Source organism: Onychomys torridus, chromosome 3 (assembly GCF_903995425.1).
Source record: "Onychomys torridus chromosome 3, mOncTor1.1, whole genome shotgun sequence".
NCBI lineage: Eukaryota > Metazoa > Chordata > Mammalia > Rodentia > Cricetidae > Onychomys > Onychomys torridus.
The window spans coordinates 137,735,735-137,759,001 of NC_050445.1; the positions used below are offsets into that span (position 1 = coordinate 137,735,735).

Sequence of the window (23,267 nt, forward strand, 5' to 3'; positions counted from 1 at the left end):
CGGTTCACTGAGTAAGCACTACGCTTGAAGGAAGTACTTTCTTAGTGACTCAGTGTAGCATCTATGCTGACTCCACCGGTTTTATGATGTAGTAAGGAATGGTTGTAGCTAGTGTGAAAAGCAAACGCTGGGTTTAGTGCCTTATTCTCCTAATTACAGCTAGCACTTGTGACATGCCTCGTGTCATTGTTACCAGGATTCTTAAAGGGTGAATCACTGCTTCAGCCCTCCTGGGTCTGAGTCATCACCATCCCCTGCCGTCGCTGCTGCAGAGACATTTTTCTAAAATCATCAGGAAACAGAACCTAACTTAAGGGTTCTTATTTGGGACTTTAAGCCAGGGTTGTCAACACAGTCTTTGCTCTTCAGAGCAGTAGGAGTTGATAATGTTTTCTCCCAAGGCTGAGATGGCTTTGATCCTAAATTTCTAGTGCTAGGTCACAAGGTCATGATGAGTCACGGGCAAAATACTCAGGTCCCAGGTGCTGCTCTGGATATTGAGAATGGTAAACAAGTCAGTTAGAATTTACTTCTCCTTAGATTTAGAGACGGTCAGCTGAGCGTGCAGGTCGGGCCCGTTTAACCAGACTCAGTAACTATAGCACGGTATTGGAGCACAAGGAGCAGGAATAGTTACATCCAGGCCAACCGCTGACATTATCCACTGTTAATTAAGATACCGTGGGATTAGACTGGGCAGTAGTGGCACACGCCTTTAAGCCCAGCTCTCCGGAAGGAGGCAGAGGCAGGCAGATCTCTGAGTTCAAGGCCAACCTGGTCTATGGAGTGAGTTCCAGGACAGCCAGAGCTACCCTGAGAAGCTCTGTCTCAACAAACAAAAAACCCCAAACAAAGAAAAACAAAAGATATCCTGGAATTATGCTGCGACTGATACCATTTATGTCCTTATATTTGTTTTTGTTTGATTTTAGTGTGCATGTATGAGGTGTGTGTGTGTGTGTGTGTGTGTGTGTGTGTGTGTGTGTGTGTGTGATGACTTGTGTGGAGCGCAAAGGACGACTTTCAAGGGTTGGTTCTCCTTCCACCTTCTTGAGGCAGGATCTGGTTCCTGTTGTGCTGTGAGGCACAGGCTAGCTGTCTGAAGAGGGCTCTGGGCTTGACCTCAGGTGGTTAGACTTGCTTGCACGGCAAGTGCCTTTATCCACTCGTCCATCGTGTGGTCCTGTTCTCTGCTAAAAGTGTCGTTCTTTTGAATTCAAAACCTAGCGCATGTCTACTGTAAAAATCAAATGTAGATGTGCTCAAAGAGGAATTACATTTCTTTCTCACTTCCTCCTTTCAAGTGCATCTCCTTAGGTTATAAGATGCTAAGTTCCCTGTGTGTAGAGTAGCTGTGTTAACATGATTGTCAACTTGAGAGGATCTGGAATCCCCCAGGAGACAAAGTCTGCACTTTTTTTTTTTTTTTTTAACTTGAGAAATAACTTTTGGCTTATATTAAATGGAAAACTTGTATATGTTATTTTGTAAGTAGCATCCTGGGTGCTTCTCAAGTTGTATAGTGTGATGCGGTGAAAAGTGTTGCTTCAAAAATTATGAGATTCCCACCTTGGCTGCTTCATCAACTATGTTTTTAGAGAAATGAATCATTATGACCAGGATGCAAATCTCTTACATGTAAAATACAAGATTTATACTTCATGCCAGTCAGGGTCACTTGAGCAAAGAAATATAGACAATGATTCAAATCTCATTATGATTTTTATTAGCACTGTGTAGGAGCATCAGGAGTTAGGGATTTTCCTTTCTTTCTCTCTTTCTTTCTTTCTTTCTTTCTTTCTTTTTTTCTTTCTCTTTTTTGTTTGTTTGAGACAGGGTTTCCTTTGCAGCCTTGGCTGTCCTGGATCTCGCTCTGTAGACCAGGCTGGTCTCAAGCTCGCTCACGGAGATCTACTTGTTTTTGCCTCCCAGGTGCTGGGACTAATGGTGTGCGCCATCACTGCTCCTGCAACAGTATTGTGTCAGAAGTGGGATTCAAACCTATGCCTCCATGTGGAGATCAGAATCTCCAAACAGGGAAGCTGAACTTGAATCTTAGTGCCTTAGGTAACTTGGGTATCTTGACATGATCTTTTCTCTTTTTCTAAAAAATAATTTATTTTTATTTTATGTACATTAGTGTTATGCTTGAATTTATGTCGTATGAGGGTGTCAAATCCCTTTGAGCTGGATTACAGACAGTTGTGAGCTACCATGTGGGTGCTGTAATTGAACCTGGGTCTTCTGGAAGAGCAGCCAGTGTACTTAACTGAAAGGACCAGGCAGACACCATAACAGGCTGTTTAGTCTTCTCTCAGTGATCAGGCCTCAGTTTCAGTTTCCTGAGACTTGAGCAAGCAGTTTCTGGGAGGGCCGTGAACAAAAGACACAGTCCTTGCAGTAGCTCCCTTTCTGCACGTACTCTGACAACTCAAGGTTCAATCAATTGTTTACTGTTTGGGACCCCTCACCAACTTAGAGCTATGTGTATGAATCAAAGACAGAGCCTGGGTCACCGAGTCAGCCCCTATAATCAGTACATGCTAGGTCAGCCAGCTTCTATGGAAGCTCAAGGGCAAAGCCTGGGACTTGTACAGGCCTGCCCAAAAATGGTAACTGTTAACCCCAACTAACCCTAGCCAATTCTGTTCCTATGTTGTCTGAGACCCCAACCCCCCTTGCTTTAAAAACCCTGCCCCATTTCTACTCGGGGTCTCTCCTGCTCTGATGCTTTGTCAGATAGATGGAGAGAACTGAGTTAACTCATAACAATACAAAGACTTTGCTTTTACATCAGATTTGGTCTCTTGGTGGTCTTTTGGGGGACTCTGGGTACAATATAACCATTGAGCCATCTCTCCAGCTCCAAGAGTTACGGAATTTTATACTCCAATAAATACCATTGGTAATATTGTTTTGGATAAATTAAGTTAGAATTTATAAACTTGTAAAAATAAAAAATAACTTTTTGTGTATTGGTAAAGAAGATTGGAAAAAGTCAATAAAACTGTGACTCATTTTCATGTTTACATTTTATCTAAAAGTAATCACAATTTGAAATGGGTGAGGTGACATCATTTCCAAGAGAAGTAGTTTTATACAACTTGAGTAAATCATGTATACTTGGGAAGTCACACAAGAGAAAATTATTTGGATTTTTAGCAGCTCATCTGAACCTGTGAGTTGTGTAACCAACTACCCTCTACATGGATAGAAGCTAGTTCCAATCAGGGTATCCCATGCCCTGCCGAGACAGGTGTTCACTGCACAGCCCAGGCTGGCCTTAAACATAGCCCAGGCTGGCCTTAAGCTCATAGAGATCTGTGGGCCTCTGCCTCCCACCAAGGCATTTTGATTGGGAAAGAACAAATGCCAATCAGGTTGTAATGATAATGTAATACAAATATGTCTAAAATTTTACTATGTACTAGAAAATATGCTGAATGCTATTGATACAGGGGAATTTGAGGTCCCCTTTTGGGTATATCATTAATAAAAGGATTTAAGGATTGACTCAAATGGAAGTATAAAGACAATTTTATTAGTTTCAAAGAAAAATGTCAGGGCAGGCAAGCTTTAAAACCCCAGCAGCTGTCCAGAAGAGGATGATGAGAAGAGAAGGGAAAAACCATGCCATGTCAGCTGGCTGTGGGTCAGACACATAACAGGGAAGCCACCACATGGGTACGGTGGAAGCTCTAGAGAAAGGGTGAGGAAACCCAGTGTTGGGCTGGTGGGGAAGCCCAGAGTGTTACAGAAACTTTGCTTAGAAAAAGAGACAAAAAAGAAGAAAAGGAAAAGGTATATTTTTCTGAATAATTCAGAAAAGTGAGCAGATTTACAACCCCCCATGGGTGCAGTTCATAAGTCACTGCACTAGGTAGGGGATTCTGGAAAGGAAAAGTGCAGTATTTCATTAAAGGACCAATTAATCCACCCATCTCTTTAACATAGCTTAAGGTGAGCCCTCCTTTCTAGGGATGGTCCCTTAGCCTAAGTGACTGAACCAGCCCAACTGGAATGGTAAGTCTCCAGGCAGGCCAGAGATTCCATTTCCTTGACCAGTTTTTTTTTTTTTTTTTTCTTTTTTTTTTTTTTTTTTTCCTACTCTAACATTAGGAAACGATGTGAATAGAGACACTAATCAATAGTTGAATGTGATGTGATAAGAACTAGAACAGATATAAAAAAGTAATCTCTGAGAGGAGGCAATTACTAGTCCCATTTAAGACAGGTGAGAAGGGGGTGAAGCAATGTTTAAGAGTACTTGTTGCTCTTGTAGAGGACCTAGGTTTGGTTCTTAGCACCCACATAGCCATCTGTAACTCCAGTTCCAGGGAATCCAGTGCCTCCTTCTGATCTCTGTGGGTGCAAGTAGGCAAGCACTCATATATTTTATATATACACACACATATATTTATGTATATTTATATATACATATATACATATAAATATATATGTATATTTTAAAAAGTTGAACATATTCCAGAGAAAGTAGTAGTTAGATTAGATCTCAGGGAATCTTACTAAGGAATAGATGAGCAAGATTTGTGCTGCAGGACACACATGTTCAGAAGCAGAAATAAGTCTGGAGGTGAGTGTGGTTGCTTGCACCTGTAACAGCCAACACTCAGGAGGCTGAAACAGGAGGAGCGCCATGAGTTCAAGGACAGCCTGGCCTAGAGAATGAGATGCTGCCACAAACAAATCACTGTCAATAACCAGTGAAAAACTGGATAATATGGTCATCTATGCTAGACAGGACACGGTGATTAAGACTATGGAAAATGGTGTGCTCTTTACACTAATGTGGAGGAGATCCGTGTGTATATTCTCTTCATGTTTGTTGATTTGAAAATAATAGACCAACTGCAAATTCTTGGAGAAAGCTGCTGTTGGTTATAGTATACATATCTTACATATTGCAAGAAAGAATACAAGATTAGAAAGAGTTAACTGTATGAAACTGTAAGTCTTTAAGATGACCAGACTTGGAGAGAAAGAATGCAAAAACACTTAAAAGGTGAGTCATGGGCCAGGCTCTTAAGTAAGCAAATGTCAGCACTGTTGATCTAGAAAGAGGAAATGAAAGTGGAATAGTTACTTGGCCTAGGCTTTAATGAGATCATAGGTTTAGAAATAGGAAACAAGTAACAGATCATTTTTCTGTCCTTTCTCTTTTTTACTTCTTCATCAAGGATGCATGTATTCTCTTTACAAAATCTTAAAATGTGGAGAAGTATATGAGATAGAAAATAATAGTTTGGGTGCTCGCTTCGGCAGCACAGATACTAAAATTGGACCAATACAGAGAAGATTAGCATGGCCCCTGCGTAAGGATGACACACAAGTTCGTGAAGCGTTCCACATTAAAAAAAAAAAAAAAAAAAAGAAGAAAAGAATAGTTTGGGTTGGGGGTGTAGCTAAGTTGATAGAATGCTTGCCTAGTTCTCAGAAAACCTTGGATTTGATCCCAAACACTGAACAAAATTGAGTGGTGGCATGTACCTGTAATCCCAGAACTCTGGTGGCAAGTTGATTAGAAGTTCAAGTTCATTCTCTACTACATAATGAAATCAAGATCAGCCTGGACTACATTGAGATCCTGTCTCCAAATAAACAAACATCAACAAACAAAAATAGTGCAATTGTTAATCATAGTTTACACACACTTAATATTTGGACCAGTTCTGCTAAATGTCTTTTCAAAGCTGTGTTGTACCAATTTATATTCCTGGCAATAATACTTGATAGTAGCAAGTCTCCATATCCTTACCAGCCGCATCTAATTCTTCTTGGTTTTAAAAGAATTGAATTTCTTAAGTAAAGTAGACAAATCAGAAAAATAAGTCAACCAGTCAATATAATGAAATGATGAAGACTGTTACCAATGTTTCCTGTGAAAAAATGAGATCAGACTTGGTTTTGGCACCAGAGGTCTGTGCCAGCTAAAACGTTTCTAAGTGGTAGTGTTGTCAGTTTACATTTGGGGCGCACAAAGAACATATCTGGGGACAGAACCGCCCAGTACTCATCATGATGTGTGGCACACCGGTCTTCTTATGCTGAGGAACGCTAGATAGATTTTTAACACTGTAATTGGGGCTTTTCTGAATATGGAGTCACCAACAAAATTGCAAAACAAACAAACAAACAAACAAACAAACCCCAAACAACCAACCAACCAACAAACAAACACCACGGTAACAATAGACTCTGCATGGGACAGTTGCTTACAGTATGTGAACAGAATGAGAAAGCAGAGATTCATTTTGTTCAACCTCTGCTCTATGTTCAGTGACTTTTTTGTTTATTGTTTTGGCTTAAGGAGAACTGAATTTTTATTTTTAATTTTTCGTTAGAGATAGAGCCCAAGGCCTTGGCAGGCAAGTGCTCTACCACTGAGCATGTATTTGCCATTACTCAAGATGGCGAGCCACGCGCATCAGTGTTTCCAGGTTTTTGCATCCCTCGGCTAACTACTGCCGCCCAGAGGTTAAGCACAAAGCCGAAGCCGAGAGGAAGTGACGCAGCGGAAGCCGTCGGGCAGCTCAGCCCGCCCCCGCCCGTGCCCCGCCCCCGCGGCGCTATCGGAGCCAAGATGGCGACCGAGCTGGAATACGAGTCTGTGCTGTGTGTGAAGCCTGACGTCAGCGTCTACCGGATTCCGCCGCGGGCCTCGAACCGCGGCTACAGGTACTGAACGGGGTCTGGGGCCCGCGCCCGCCGGGGTAACGGGTGTGTCCTTGGGCGGCACGCTCCGGCCCGCGCCGTTGCCTCCGAGCGGTCTCCTGGTTAGCCTCACCACCCAGGCTGCCAGCGTCTCTCTCCCCACTTTTCTGTTTTGCTGGAACTCTTTCTTTTGTTTTATTTTCTTGCTGCCTTCATGCGTCGTTCCCCTTGTCCTCCCCATCCCCCCCGGGACATCATCTGCTCCTCGTCATCTGCTTCCATTCATGCCTGCTCCATCTGTTACTCTTCCTGCGACCTTTGGCTTGTAATCCTCCACGCGCGCGCCTCTGCACACGCACACAGCATGCGCACTCTCTCCCTCTCTTCTTCCCCCCCCCCCCCCGCCACTTCGGATCTCCCTGCACACATAGTGTTGCTGTCCAATGTTTGCATGATATAATGATCTCGTCAAGTGTCATCATCCTCATCCTTTAGGTTGTGTGTGTGTGTGTGTGTGTGTGTGTGTGTATACACACGCGCGTGCGCCCCAGAGGGCAAACGTTAAAATCCTGTTTTCCAATGATTAGCTATTGCGTTTCTTTTCGTGTGTGTGTGTGTGTGTCTGTGTGTGTGTGTGTGTCTGTGTCTGTGTGTGTCTCCGTCCCCACATGATACCTTTTGATTACCTAGGGATTTCTGTCTTCCTACCTCCTGATCACCTCTCCTATAGCCTGTCCAGAGTCAGTGCAGCATTTTTGCTCCTAAGGCCCGACACCCCTGTAATCCAGGTTTTGAGGATGTAGGATGTTAACTGAGTTCAAGGAGAATTCACTGGGATTTGTGTTGGAAACTGGATTCTGAGCCCAGGACACTAAATAGTTTTATAGTTTATGAGCCAATCTCTTAACTTCGCCTGGCTTTAGTTCTCTCATTTGTAAAATTGGAGGGAAGGTAATGAAAGTATGCCGTGCACTTCTTATGTGCCTGACAGACAGGGTTTGATTCCTTTTTCTTTCTTCCTCCCTTTTTCTTTTTCAAGACAGGGTTTCTCCGAGTAGCCTTGGCTGTCTTGGATCTCACTTGGTAGACCAGGCTAGCCTTGAACTCATAGAGATCTTCCTGCCTCTGCCTCCCGAGTGCTGGGATTAAAGTTATGCACTACCTCCCAGCAACAAGGTTTTGTTTTTTAAATGATGTATTTATTTTATAATATGTGTATGAATGTTTTGCCTATGTGTATGCATGTGTATGCCTTGTGCTCACAGAGGTCAAAAGATTCCATCAGATTTCCTGGAGTCATGGATGTTGGGGAGCCACTGTATGGGTGCTGGCAACTGAACCTTGGCTGCTAGAGCAAGAGCAAGTGTTCCTAACCACGGAGCCATTTCTCCAGCCTCCCTCACAGGGTTTTTTGGAGAGTAAAATGAAATAATATAATGGACATGAGAGAATGTAGGATAACTAAGCATTACAAAATAAAATACTAGTCTTCCCCCATTTCTGATTGACATACCATCCTGGTTTTTCTCTTGGTGGTGCCATTGCCTCTGCTGGAGAGTTATCCTCTCCACAAGTCCATTTGCTTCTTAACCAGAGGTTCATTGGTCATTAATCAGTAGCTTGTGTTTGCAGACCTGTGCATTGGCCCCATGGGTTGTATGTTGACAGAGGTAGTTCTTCAGGGAGCCGTCCCTGAGACCTGACATTGACCATGAGTGAAATTCAGCATGCTTCTTGATGGTAGTCACAGGTACTCTATTATGACCCACTGTGCACATAGCCTTCTGTCAGACGCTCTACCTGATGCATTTTGGTTTAGGCCAGCTCTGTGTGGACTTCCACGGCACTTTATGCTCATCTCTGTCTCTGCTTTAATAGGTTGTTTAGTTTCCTGTTCTCCAGTGTAGGATGAACAGATTGAAGTCTGTTAAACTTTGTGTCTGTATGGACTAGCAGGACCAGGATAGTGTCTAGCACATAGTAGGCACTCAGGAAAAGCTTACTGAAAGAAAACATTGGGGGCCATCTCAGCAGGTAAAACACGCACTGTGCAGGCTGGAAGACCAGAGTTTGATCCCCCAATCCACGTAAAGGGAGAAGAAGAGAACTAACTTTACAGATTGTCTTCTAACTGCTACGAATGTGTTGTGTCATGCCTGTGCCCACACACATACACCGTACACACATGGATAGTGCATTCATAAAGAAGAAATTGGATTATGTAACCCACCCAATCACTTAAGCTAACAATGACTGTACTGTTAAGTAAAGTGAGTATCTCATGACTTCCTTTAGAGGTTAAGACTTCTAAAATGGTGTCTTATATATTGAAGTTTTCTCTTTTCCTTTTACCTCAAGCCTTTTTACACTCCCCTGCTCCCATCTACATCTCCTTTACTTCCTAGTTTATTCACAGCTTTATCCTCTTACCAGGCCACTGCATTGTCCCCTCAAAGCAATTTCTTAATTTTTCCTTTTCCCTTCATCTTTCTGTTTCCTATGCTTGTTTTGACATTTATTATGATGTAAGGGGCATTCACTCTATCATTACTTACTCCTACAGAACAGTGACTGGAAAGAGAAAAGTGAAATTGGAAGCTAGGAGTGGCGGCACACAGCTGTAATCCCAGCACTTGGAGATGGGGGCACGTGGGTCAGGAGTTTAAGGCCATCCTTGCCTACAGGAGGCTCTGTCTTAAAAATCTGAAACAAAAACATAAACAGGGCTGGAGAGAAGGCTCAGTGCTTAAGAGCATTCTGCTCTTTGCAGAGGGCCTGGGTTCAGTTCCCAACATGTACAGTGGGAGGCGCTCAAAACTGCTTGTAACTCCACCTCCAGGGGATCGGATACCTTCTGGCTTTCAGTCATCTGTATGCAGGCATACATAGAGGAAGAAAACCCTTTTTATCCCTCCCCTCCAAAAAAACCCCATAAAAAACCAAAATAAATTTAACTTTATTTTGTGGGAAAGTCACATCTTGAACTTTGAAAATGAACACATGATACTTAGCATACAAGATATGCTCACCTGGTTGTCACAAGAATGTGTGTAATGTATGTATGTCATGTATGTAAGCATATAGTAGGTGCTTGATGGCTGTTACCTTTCTTCTTCTCTTCCTCTCCTTTATAAATACATTTTGATTTGCTAAGGCAAGTGAAAAACTGTGAGATTAGTTTTATTTATGTTTTACACAGGGTCTCACAGTGTAGCCTTCTGGCTCCAGACTCCCAGAGATCTGCCTGCCTCTGCTTCCCATCTGGTGGAACTTAGGCTTTCATCACCATACCTGGCCAGTGAGGTTTGTTTATAGCATCATTATGAGACCAGCAAAACTAAGAATTCTTTAGGCTTGGTTTTAGAGAGGAAGAGGAATTAAGGATCAAAGATGAAGGAAATTACTGGCATGTATCCATTTATTTATTGAGAATTTGTTAAATATTTAAAGGTACTAGATACCAAGATAAAATGACAAAAGTATCTGTCCAAAGAAATACAACTAATTGGCATATTCCCAGTATTTCCCATTCAAACTATATCTGACTGTTGGTGGTATGACCTCAGTAAATAATGATTTATTGAAAAAAATTAATAGGGGCAAGCCAGATAGCTCAGTGGGTAAAGGTGCTTGCTGCCCAGCTTGGTTACCTGGGTTTGATTCCCAGGACCCACATGATAGGAAGAGAGAATAGATGCCTGTAAGTTGTCATCTAACTTCACATGGCATGCATGTTACCCTCCCCAAATAAATAAACAAGCAAGTAAACAAATGTAATAAAAAAGTTAATCTATGAGGACTTGTAGAATGTTCTAATCTGGATCAGATTCAGGAACTTGAGTCATTGAAGGTAGACCATCAAGAGGGAAGGATTATTTTACAGTCTTATTCAAAAGCTCTGTTGGGGATGGGGTCTGTGTGGTAGAGTGCTTGCCCAACATACTCAAGGTCCTAGGTTTGATCCCAAACACTGCAAAGACAAAAATCTTCTGTTTTTTTTTTTTTTTTTTTTTTGTTAATTTTTCCTTTTAACCTACTGTCTTATTAAATTTTCTGTTGTTCAGATGTATCTTGTTACTTTTCTTGCCTATAAGTATTGGTTTTTTATTTTTGTTTTGTTTTGAGACAGGGCCTTAATTTTGTAGATCAGGCAAGCCTCACACTCCCTATGTTGCTGAGGCTTCCCTTGAAGTCACAGTATTCCTTCTTTTAATTCCTAAAGGATTTTAGGCAGGCACACCACACTTTGCAGTCTTTGGGTTCATAAGAGGTAAATTATTAACATATTTCCCCCTTCTCAACATCCTTAACAAAACATAATCTGAATTCAATGTTTTATAGTCTTGGTCATAAATAACATACTAGATTTTACTGAGGTTCATATAAACACAGATAACAAGTGTTTGGGTTTTCAGATGGTTTGTAAACAGTGGTATTACATTTCAGATGTCTTTCCTGAACTTTGCTCTCATATACTCAGCTGTCAGCTCCTAGACATCTTCAGTTAAGCATATTGAAAATTCAACCTCCATCTGTCCAGACAGGGTCTACAAATAGCCTTCCTTATTTTAGTCATGTGGTTTCTTTGCTCAGGCTGAACAGTTTGGAGTTTGTCTTGACTCTCCCCTGGCCCCCACACCTAACGTTGGCATCAGAAAATTCTGCTGCCTTTACTTTAAATGCATCTAGAATCTAGTTAGTGGCTTTGGCCCCTGTGCCTTCCAAGCCCCTCTCATGACTCACTGCAGCGTTCTTAACTAAGTGCCCTGCTTCAGCCATCACATTCCTACATCTCTTTTCCACACAGCAGACATAGTAATCCCCCTAGAACCCAAGGAGGACCGGGTCACATAGCTGTCTAAACCTGTCCTAGCTAATTTTTCACTCAGCTTAAGAGCTGCAGTGCTTTTGATGGCTTGCAAGGTCCTGCATGGTCTGGCCTTTTTGTTTTTCCTTCTCCCGTGAGCATGCTTTCACCTCAGCACCTCTGCACTAGAGGTGAGAACATTACAGTGTTTTCCCTCAGGCACCCAGAAGGAACCTTCACCTGCTCTACCTTTTTTAAGTGTCCTCCTGAGCCCGAGGCTTTTGACCAGTTTTACAGTGTCAGGCCTGAACTCCTTCCTATGGAGCAGGCCTCAGCTTCAGTCTAAAAGCAGGTGGTTATCTCCACAAACTTTGTGCCACTCTTTATTCCACACTTTTACCTACATTTCACCTTCTTGGTGAGGCTACCCTGACTGCTTCCTTTTTTGGTGGTGTTGGGGATTGAACCCAGGGCTTGGTGCATGCTAAACAAGCCCTTGGCCACTGAGCTTTGTTCTCAGCTTCTGGTCACTCTTGAATCCTGTAAGCTGTCCCCCTTGTCCTAGACTTTCTTATCTGCCTTTACATTTCCCTCTCTCCTTAAACTAATGACCTAAGGTACTGAATTTATTATGCTTCCTTTTTGTTGTTTGCCTCCTGTTGGAATGTAAGCTTTCTGAGGGGAAGAATGTTTTGCTTGCTGTGATATCTCAAGCATCTACTACAATAGTGCCTCCTACTTCATAAGTACCCTGTAAACACAGACACTTCTGTTACCAAGCTGTTTCATCTAGTGGATGGACTTTGTTGTCCCCTGAGTAATGAAGCACTATTGGGTAGAAAATTATCTATAGGTAGGAGAGTGGCATCATAGGAGAAATTGTATTGTTAGAATTTTTTTTTTTTTCAGATGGGCTTGCTATGTAGAATAGGGTGGCCCTAAACTACAGAGGTCTGCCTGCCTCTGCTTCTTGATTGTTGGGATTAAAAGCATACACCTTGAAACCCAGCTCAATTTTTATTCATTCATTCATTTATTTATTTATTCACATACTTATTTATTTATTCTGGTATTGGGGGATCAAATTAAGGACCTCATAGTGAAGAAATACTGGACCAAAGAAAGATTGAAAACCAGCTGGGCAGACTCCAGGCTCTACACTCCATGCCTGATGTCAAAACTCTCTTCAGATCCCCAACTCCATTCAGCTCTGTTGACTGCAACACACTTCTTTCTTTGGGCCGGTTCCACTGACTGTTAGCAGCTATCTTTGGCAGGTATCCCATGACTCTGACATCTCCAACATCTTGGGTTTTCCAAGGCAATCCAGGCTTTAACTCACAGCTTCATGTAATGACCTTTCTACTAGGCCTCCATTCAGAGACACCTTTGACACATTCCTTGCCTAAGTGGCTTTCCTCAGGCATGGAGGCACATTCCATGGCCCCGTTCTTCTATCCTTTATTCCAGAACCATATGACTGAAGTTGCCAAGATCTGCTGCTTCCTGGGCCTGGAACATGGTCCTCTCTTCTAATTACGTCTTCACCAGCTTTCTGTCCTTTACTGCCTAAGCTTGGCTGTCCTGAAACTGGCTCTGTAGACCAGGCTGGCCTCAAACTCAGACAAACTCAGAGATCTGCCAGCCTCTGCCTTCCCAGTACTGGGATTAAAAGTGTGCCCCACCACACCAAGCTCTGAGGTTTTTTTAGTTCCTTTCACAGGCCGAAAACTTAGCTGGGTGGGATGTTGCCCAGAGGTCACCTCTCCCTATGTTCTATTTCTTAATCTCCTTGAACACAAGACTTAGCTTGATTCTACTTCCTGGTATTCTTTTTCTCCTCAAAATTTACATTTTGTTATTTACCCTGGTCAGCTTGCTCCTTTTCATTATAAATCTTCATAAACATGAAAACTAGTAACCATACAACAGAGTCAGTACTAGGCTGTTTTGCGATTTCTTCTGTCAATGGAATTAATCCAGAACTCTTCACTTTAGCCTCAGGCATTCTCTTTGGACAAGGGCAAAAAGCAGCCACTTTCTTCACCACAATATCTCAAGAGCTGTCTCTAGGCGACATACTGATTCTCCTCTGAAACCTCTTGCGCCCCCTGGACAGTTCAAATAACTCTTAGCATCTCTGTCTCCCATGCTCCTACTAGTATGGCACATTAAGCAGTGCTTAAAGCATTTCCACTGCTTTTATAACCCAAAGTACCAAAGTCCAGATTCCTCCAAACAAAAACAGGCCCGTCACAGTAGTACCCCAGCCCCTGTGTACCAGCTCCTGCCTTAGTTAAGGTTTTTATTGCTGTGAGGAGACACCATGACCACGGCAACTCTCACAAAGAAAACATTTAATTGGGGTGGCTCTCTTACAGTTTCAGAGGTTCAGTCCATTATCATGGTGACATACAGGTAGACATGGTACTGTAGCTACACCTTGCAGGCAGCAGGAAGTTGATTGAGACACTGGGTAGTATCCTGAGCATAGGAAACCTTAAAGCCTGCCCCACAGTGACACACTTCCTCCAACAAGGCCTACCCACTCCAACAAAACCATATCTCCTAAGTGTCCCTCCCTCTGAGATTACAGGGGCCAATTACATTCAAACTACCACAGGGTTCCTCTGTAACAGCCCTGGCTGTCCTGGAATTTGATCTGTAGACCAGGCTGGTCTTGTACTCATGGAGATTCACCTGCCTCTGCCTCCCTAGTATGGGGATTAAAGGCCTGTGCCACCACGTCTGCATTAGACATTAAAACATGAGGCCCCAGTTTAAGGGAAGCTTGAGTTATTTCTCACAATTATTTAATACGCAGAAAGAATAAGACCTCTAGCATAGGAAAACAAATATGGGCAGTGGAAACCCAGCAATTGGGAGGCAGAGGCAGGAGGATCTCCCGAGTTTGAGGCCAGCCTGGTCTACAGAGTGAGTTCTAGGACAGCCAGGGCTACACAGGAAACTCTGTCTTGAAAAAAACAAAACAAAAGGAATGTACCTGAGTCCTCAGGCTTGCCATTTCCTTCCATAGGGCATCTGACTGGAAGTTAGACCAGCCTGATTGGACTGGTCGCCTGCGAATCACTTCAAAAGGGAAGGTCGCCTACATCAAACTGGAAGATAAAGTCTCAGGTAAGTGCCGGGACCTCTCAGACATGGGGCGCTGGGCTGGTGTACTTCTGTCAGTCCCTCAAATTGGGACTGGCATGGAAAAGCACCTGCTAGCTGGAGTTAGCTTTTCTTCTGCTGCTCAAGGAGGATTCTTTCTTGCTGTTAGGGGAGCTCTTTGCTCAGGCACCAGTAGAGCAGTACCCTGGTATCGCTGTGGAGACGGTGACAGACTCCAGCCGCTACTTTGTGATCAGGATCCAGGATGGTACCGGTAAGAGAGCTGGGGTGTTCAGTGGGTAAGGTCAGGAAATAGTGAATGCATTCTAGCCCAGTCATGTCCTTATTACAGTTCTCTTCCTCTTGTTAACTTTTCTTTCTTCTTTTTCAAAGTTGCTATGGTTATCGAAGGGAAAGGATTAACATTTTATAGATAAGAGTCTTAAGTTGAGTTGAGTTTAAGGTAAAATAATCAAAATGATTATTTAGCAAAAGAGAGCATGTTACAGTTGCTGTGGTGGTTTTGATGGGGGCTTTGGATCATCCATTTTTAGGGCAGTAGTTCTCAGCCATTTCAGGTGTTTTTTTTCAAGATAGAGTCTCACTACGTTGTAGTCCTGGCTGGCCTTGAACTTGTAGTGTATGCCAGGCTGTCCTGGAACTCAGAGACTGGCCTGCCTTTGCTGGGCTTAAAGACATGCATCACCATGCCCGGCTTCTTCAGACTTTTTAATAGGTTGGTAACCAAAGACAGTAAATATTTTTGGCTTTGTGGGCCAGGCTGTAACTGTTGCTCCCAGTTTGGTGGTTGCAGGGTGAAGTAGCCATGGACACATCTATCCAAGTCGATAGTAGAACTTCATTTTCATGATATAATTCAGCTTAAAGTTTCGTTATTATATGTGGATGTAAATATAGATTTGGTGTTTTACAAGAAAAAAAAAAGAACTTCATTTTCAGACTTATACCGTGTGGGAAGAGTTGGCCTTTCGGCTGCGTGTTACCTGCTGACTGCTGGTCTGTGAGGAAATACTGAGCAGATTTTCTGCAGTTCGTGGGACATGTATTTCTCTGATAGGCAAAAGTTGTCATAAGGACCATGTTTTCTGAGAGTCCTCCTTTTCACAGGTCGCAGTGCGTTTATTGGCATTGGCTTCACCGATCGGGGGGATGCCTTCGACTTTAATGTGTCCTTGCAGGACCATTTCAAGTGAGTGAAGCTTGTCCTTAGATCTCAGGGGAAATAGTTACGGGTGCTGCTTCTGTGTGGGTGTTTCTGTCGCCACATGGTTTATTCAGTAGTCTGTTCTTTACTTTTTCCTTATCCTTGTGCCTGTTCCCATCTGTCCATACAGCCTGTATTAATATCTTAGATCCACGGGCAGTGGTTTGTGTTGACCCTTGTTTATACCTGTGGGAATTTGCCCTTACTTTGAAAAGGTGGTGGAGGGTGGTGCAGCAGCAGTGGGCTCTCTGTGGACCGGTGTTTGCTAGTCTTGGCAGTCTGCGGCTGCTGTGTTTTGTGCCTGTATTTCTTCAGCCCAGCTGAGTGGGGCACAGCTGTAGTGAGCAGCACCTAGGACAGTGTAGCTCTCTCTTAATCGTTCGGGACTCTGAAATCTAAAGCCCAGAGATGGAACCTGCAAGGATATGGGAACTACCACATCTTCTTTGGGCAGTACTCTGCCACAGGGCTGAGAACTGTTGGGAGGGTTGTATCTACCGTGCATCCGAGTTGCTCCTCTCCCTGAACCCAGTGGCCTCTCGGATGGTTCCCCTTTTCTCTCTCATGTCTTTGGGTCCCCACTCGGCTCTCTGGAATCCAGTTCATCTGAGTGAGATACAGCCAAATTTGTGTCAGACTCTGTGTCAGGGAATTCCAAACTGAGATCAATTATTTCCCCAAAGGTGGGTCAAGCAGGAAACTGAGATTTCCAAAGAATCCCAGGAAATGGATAATCGTCCCAAGTTGGATTTAGGCTTCAAGGAAGGACAGACTATTAAGTTGAGCATTGGGGTAAGTGATTTCTTTATTTTTTATTTTATGTGTATGGGTGTTTTCCTGCATATGTTTATTCACCACAGGCATGCAATGTCTGTGGAGGCCAGAAGAGGGTGTTAACTCCTCTGGACTGGAGTTAACAGCTGGCTATTAGCTGCTGTGGGGTTCTGGTGTTGGGATTCAAACCTGTGTCTTCTGGAAAAGCAGCCAGTGCTATTTACTGCTGAGCCATCTCTCCAGCCCCTATTTTCTTTTGGGAGACAAGGTATCAGTGTATATAGCCCTGGTTGGCCTGGAATTTGCTATATAGACCAGGCTACCCTTGAATTCACATACCTGCCTACTTCTGTTTCCGGAGTGCTGGGATTAAGGGCGTATGCTGACCGAGTATCAGTTTTTTTGTTTTTTGTTTTTAAATTTTCCTGTTATTCTTTGGGTCAGTGACACACCTCTCTCTCTTTTGTAGAACATTACAACCAAGAAAGGAGGTGCTTCTAAGCCCCGGGCCACAGGGTCTGGGGGCCTGAGCTTACTCCCACCTCCCCCTGGAGGCAAAGTCACTATTCCCCCACCATCCTCCTCTGTTGCCATCAGCAACCACGTCACCCCACCGCCTATTCCAAAATCTAACCATGGAGGTAGTGATGCAGGTAAATCTAATATTTAACTATGAAAATTACCTTAAAATTTGGTTTAAATGGATAATAGTAGCCATTTGCCAAGGAGTTTCGCTAGGAAATTGGCTTTGGTACTGACATGGTGATTTTGGCAAGGGACTAGTTTTTCTGGTGAAGTGGCATCTAGTAGGTACTTTGATAGAAACCATGTGGTTATTTAAAAGACTGCTTCTGCTCTGGAGGGGTGGTCTGAGTATAAGCGCTGCTCTCCAGAGGGCGTGAGTGTGCTTCCCAGCCCCCGCACAGGTCAGGCAGCTGCAGAGGGTACAGGTACTCACGTGGACATGCCCACATACAGACACACATGCCCGGAATTAAAAATAATAAAATAATAAAGAAGAAAAAGGACTCTGTCCTTCATTGTTTGTTGGTTAGATGCTAGAAGGCTTGTAAGTGAGAGGTATAAAAAGGTTTTGACTATGGCTTTGCTACTCATGTCTGAATGCAGTTGGTAAACATTACTTAAGCTCTCTTTAAAAAGTTATTATTTATTTACTCTTGGGGTTGGAGAGATGGCTCAGCAGTTGAGAGCACTGGCTGTTCTTCCGAAGGTCCTGAGTTCAATTCCCAGCAACCACATGGTGGCTCACAACCATCTGTAATGGGATCTGAAGGTCTCTGGCATGCATGCAGATGGAGCACTCATACCTAAAAAAAAAAAATACATAAATAAAAGTTTTAAAAATTACTTACTTTCAGTTAATTTCTTTTCTTTTCTTTTTTTTTTTTTTTGAGACAGGGTCTTATGTAGCCCAGGCTGGCCTTGAATGTGCTGTGTAACTGAAGATGACCTTGAATTCCTGACCCAAGACTCCATTTCCCAAGTGCTGGGATTATGAGTGTGTGCTAGCACATGGCTTACTTAGTCTTTACGTCTCAGTGTGCTTGCTTGCAAAGTGGAGGTGAAAGACTACTCCAGGTTGGTGAGGTTAATGCTGTACTGGCCTAGCACAGTTCTGGAGCACAGTAGCCATTCTGTAAAAAGACGACATCAAGGCCTGTGCACGTTTGTGGTCTTCCAGTCAGGTGGTAGCCCACACATGTGGTGCAGCTCTTAGGAGGCTGAAGCTGGAGGATCTCAAGTCTGAGCCTGCATGGCGACATAGTGAGCTTCAGACCAGCTGGATCTGTGTAGCTCTGCTCAAACAGAAACCAACCAAAAATCATTTATGTTTGTCCTTACTGACCAGAGGTAACATAGCAGATGTAGTTGTATTTCCTCGTTTGAAAGGCAAGACTTAGCAATCAAAGGAATTACTTTCTTTTTTTTTTTTGTTTTTTTGTTTTTTTTTTTTTTTTGTTTGAGGGGATGTTACTTTGTAACCCAGGCTGGCCTAGAGAACTCACTAAGAAATGAAAGTGTGTGTGTGTGTGTGTGTGTGTGTGTGTGTGTTTGTGTATTCATATTTGGATATACATATACACATTTAATATTGGAAAACTGGGTATTAGAATTTGGTAGTTTTTGTTTGTTTGGTTTTTGTTTTTGTTTGTTTGTTTTTGTTTTTGTTTTTGTTTTTTAAGACAGGGTTTCTCTTTGTATCCCTGGCTGTCCTGGAACTCCCTCTGTAGACCTGGCTGGCCTCAAACTCACAGAGATCCTCCTGCCTCTGCCTCCTGAGTGCTGGGATCAACTTAGTCATCAAACAAGGCAATATAAATGAAATAACTTAAAAACTGTGACCATATAGCTGAAGATTAGTTTTTTAATTACACTTTTTATTTTGAGTATTAAAGATTCATACACATTATAAGAAATAATGAAAGGAAGTGGGTGTGGTGCTACACACCTCAAATCCCAGAACTTTGGAGGTAGAAGCAGTTCAGTGTCATCCAAAATGACACAACTTCCAGGTCATCCTGAACTCTTGGGACTTTATCTCAAGTTGAAAAAGCAAAGAAAAAGGAAAGAATTTGTATCCTCTTTGTTTAGTATCCCTCACTAATAACACCTTACAAGACTTTCTTTTGACTGTCACAGTCAGGAAATTAACATTGACATTGTCTTCTGATCTTGAAGTTTCTCATTCTGTGTACACGTCTGCATAGGTAGGTGGCCTTGGGTTTGTGCAGTTTTACCCTTTGTAGGTTCATGGACCCACTGTGTTCATGGTCAGGCTGAAGCACAAGTCTATATCACTTTCAGTCTCTTAAAAGATTTATTGTTGTTATTATTATTATTTGCTTAGTTTTTTTTGTTTGTTTGTTTTTTGTTGTTGTTTTTCTTTTTGAGACAGGGTTTCTCTGTGTAGTCCTGGCAGTCCTGGAACTCACTCTGTAGACCAGACTGGCCTCAAACTCAGAGATCTTCCTGCTTCCTCCCGAGTGCTGGGATTAAAGGTGTGTGCCTTGTGGCTAAGATTTATTATTTTTAACGTTAAGTGCAGGTCCCTCAGAGGCCAAAGGCATTGAGCCCCTGGAGCTGGGGTTAGAGGTGGTTGTGAGCCACTAGACTTAGGGACAGAGAACTTGGGTCCTCTGGAAGAGCAGCACTTAAGTGAGAGAGAATGTTCTTAACTATTGAACCATTTCTCCAGCCTCACTCTAAGAATCCTTGGTGTCACCCTTTTATAACCACTCCCGTCTGAGCCTTCCTTCTTCTATCCCTGACTCTTGTCAATCTCTCATCTGCTTTGTGTTTATTGCTTTAGGACTATTAGGTGGGTAGAATCACATAGCATGTAAACTTTGGGGACTGGCTATTTTCACTTAGTGTGAGTCTCTAGAGGTGCACCCCAGCTTGTCCTGTATGGGGTTCTCCTCGTTGCTGAGTAAATGTATTTACTGCGGTGTTTCTGATCGTTGAAGAGCGCCTGAACCGTTTCCAGTTCTGAGCAGTTACGTGATTAAACTCCACCCCCACCCCCTTCAGATATCCTTTTAGATTTGGATTCCCCTGCTCCTGTCACGACGTCAGCACCAGCTCCAGTGTCTACGAGCAGTGACTTGTGGGGAGACTTCAGCACTGCATCCAGGTAATAGACAGTGCACCCAGCAGCCTCTCTCTTGGGGTGGAGGCCAGTGGTTCCCAACCCTCCCAATGCTGTGACCTTTTAATGCAGTTCTTCATGTTGTGGTGACCCCCAACCATAACATTATTTTCGTTGTTACTTCATAACTAATTTTGCTGCTGTTATGAAGCATATGTGAATATCTGATACGTGACTCCAGTGAAAGGGTTGTTCACCCTCCATGGGGTTGTGACCACAGGTTGAGAGTCATTGTCATAGAGCATGTGTACCGTCAGGAAAGCAACTGCCGTCTGTGGCTTTCAGTCCGGGTTCCAGGGAGACAGGGAAGGTGTGCTGGGCTAGTAGGAAGAAAGCGCAGGGAGAGGCGCCTGCATCCCAGGCCCTGGCAAGTGGAGACGGTGTGCGGAGGGAGTTCTTTCACACATTCTGACAGCAGGTTTTAGACTCGGAAGTGAAGACTGGAACCTCATTCTGATGTGCCACCTTGGCTTTCTGTCTCTTCCCGTTGTGCAGCTCTGTTCCAAACCAGGCGCCGCAGCCATCCAACTGGGTCCAGTTTTGAGTATCTTTGGCAAGATGCTAAGGACACACTTGAAGAATAAAAATGACCTCGAGGGCACCGTTCTATGAGGGAGTTGGGACCGCTTCATTTTCCAGAACCAATCAGTGGACAATCTTCCGTAGCTTCTCTGTTGCTTCCAGGCTGGAGTTTTGGTTTCCTCTCTGTTACTTGCTGTACAACCAGGAGACCGTCTGCTGTTTCCTGCTCACAGCCAAGGCAGAGGAGTAGCGGAAATTATCACAATGGCCGACTGCAGAGTTGAGAAGGCCAGCTTTGGGAGTGACCTCTGACATCTGTAAATTCTTGAACTTACTTCAGAATCATCTCATGATTCTTGTGTATCTTTTTGTGATGCCCTAGTTAGCAATTTTAGGAGAGGCAAATGCCTTGAAACTGTCTTTCCCACTAACCCAAGAGTGGGCAGTCGGGCTTCAGTGCTTACAAAGTTAGAATTTTCATGGGGGTAGATTCGCAGAAAGAGCAACTGGGTCTCTTCTGTAAGGCCTCCTTTAGGCTTATACCATTTAGTGAGCATCCAGTGCTGGCCACAGCACCCTCACCTTGTGTGTTTTCATGTCTTTTCCTTTCATAAAAGGCACCCCGCTGTTTTCTACTTGCTGAATAGTGCAGCATCTTTGATGGTGGATACTTCTGAGATGAAGAAGGATCAAGGGGCTGTGCTTTCCATGTTGTAGTCTTCAGAAGTGTTTTTGCTGCTTTTGAAGCATAGCATTAATCTTGACTCACCCTGTGTGTGACCTGACGGTTTGAACTTGATGTGCAGAGCAGAGAAGTGGACACATTCAGCTCCCATGCAGTACCCACATGCCTTGCTGCCTGGTCTGGGTCCCTTCCCATAAACATTTCTTTCAGTCCATTTAGCCGTCCACGGAAGCTGCTGTCATATAATTGTCAGTGTGAAGGAGGTTAATCACAGCTTTACCCCAGCCTTTGCCCCAGGCTTCGATACCCAGCTAGGATGTCTTAAAGCAAGTTACCGTTCCCATCACTTTCCTGTCCCTCTGCCCATCATTCCTTTTACAGTGCTGTGAAGAAAGTCCTGTTCAGGTCAGTGGGTACTGCCCATTTGTTTGTTGGACAATTTGAGGATGGAACGAGAGGATTTACATTGTTCTGTGAGCATCTGTTTGGATATGTCCCTTCTGGCTGAAGAGGGTCCTTATATTTAATTTCAAATACATTATTTCCCCTGGATATTTTTCTTAGCTTTTTCAAACTTGGGGTCCATTTGTTTCCCATCACCTCCCCTTTCCAGGCAGCTCTCTTCTTGCAGAGCCATGGCAGGACATTTAAGGTTCCAATAAAGACACTAAGAGGAAAATATAGAAAATATAGTGACTAACTAATGGGAAACTATTTTCTCAATCTTCCTCCATTTTGTGTTCTTTGTATTCTTAAGATGATAATATATTATGTATTTGAATTGCTGAAAATGAAGTTGAAGATATATGTATATAAAGCGTATGCTGTATTGGTGCAATAATGGTAATTAAAGATATGAAAAAAGGTGTTGTTTTCATCTTTTGGTTTTTCTCTCTCTTTACCAGTGGTAGGATTTAAACCCAGGGCTTTGTGCATGCTAGGCAAGCACTCTACTACTTAGATGCATTCCCAGCCCCGTTTGTCTTTTTAATTTAACTGGATCAGGACAAAAGAAGAGGCCCATGCACTTGTCACTCTGGCAGACACTTGTCACTTAACCCCTCCCCCCCAGCACTTACTACCCAGGACCACTGAACTAGAGGAATACAGAAAAGGGCCTTGATGGGGATTGCACAGACACAGTTGATAGGTGCTTCTGAGCATGTGCAGAACCTGGGTTCAGGCCTCAGCACCACATAACACTGGACATGGTGCATGCACGCGATCCTAGCAATCATGGAAACGGAAGCAGGAAGACTAGAAATTCATCATCTCTTGGCTACATAGCCAAGAGTCCAAGAAGCAAATTGGAAAATTTCTGTATAGTGTTAGAAACACTCAACAAAGAAAAGACAATATAATGGAAAAATTGAAAATTTACTAAGTAAGGGGGATAGCATCCAAAAAGTATAGGGAATTCTTATCACTCAAACAAAACAATAAAATAATCTGCCTTGAAATGATCCAAGGACCTGTAATACATGGTTTTGAAGTGATTCTGCATACCTGCTTGTACCCAAGTGACCCGTGTTGGTATGGAATGTGACCCTGTCTTGAGAATGGCACACATAAGAGAGTCACTTGCCTCAGCCACTGAACTTCAAGACAAACCCAAGGTTTTCCCAGAGATTGGGAGTTTAGGCTGGGGCAGAGCTGCCACCTCGCAGCCTTTGAAGTCTTCCCAAGGCTTGGTCCGGTCAGGCCCCTTGGTGCTGGGTTTCCTCTCTTGGTTAGTGGGACACTTCCCGAGGACAGAAAGTGTCCTGAAGGATATTTGATCACACCGTGAAAACCGAGA

The 23,267-nt window shown here is 43.3% G+C and overlaps 1 protein-coding gene and 1 non-coding gene across 2 annotated transcripts; both read left to right on the forward strand.

Moving 5' to 3' along the window:
* The first annotated feature begins 5,267 nt into the window (after window positions 1–5,267).
* LOC118581018 lies at window positions 5,268–5,374 on the forward strand. Its single transcript, XR_004944658.1, has one exon. It is a non-coding gene; the product is annotated as a U6 spliceosomal RNA (small nuclear RNA).
* A 1,182-nt stretch (window positions 5,375–6,556) lies between these two features.
* On the forward strand, window positions 6,557–22,346 carry Necap1 (NECAP endocytosis associated 1). Its single transcript, XM_036182444.1, has 8 exons — window positions 6,557–6,696; window positions 14,517–14,617; window positions 14,763–14,867; window positions 15,722–15,803; window positions 16,502–16,610; window positions 17,062–17,245; window positions 20,145–20,247; window positions 20,758–22,346. Exons 1-8 carry the CDS (start codon window positions 6,602–6,604, stop codon window positions 20,804–20,806), a joined length of 828 nt encoding a protein of 275 aa, XP_036038337.1. The 5' UTR covers window positions 6,557–6,601; the 3' UTR covers window positions 20,807–22,346.
* Window positions 22,347–23,267: the final 921 nt, after the last annotated feature.

Excerpts from the sequence above, each read along its gene's own strand:
- Necap1 (XM_036182444.1), top strand. The coding sequence starts at position 6,602 with ATGGCGACCGAGCTGGAATACGAGTCTGTGCTGTGTGTGAAGCCTGAC. Across the intron at positions 16,611-17,061 it reads CTATTAAGTTGAGCATTGGG|AACATTACAACCAAGAAAGG; the intron begins GTAAGTGATTTC and ends TCTCTTTTGTAG. Across the intron at positions 17,246-20,144 it reads CCATGGAGGTAGTGATGCAG|ATATCCTTTTAGATTTGGAT; the intron begins GTAAATCTAATA and ends CACCCCCTTCAG.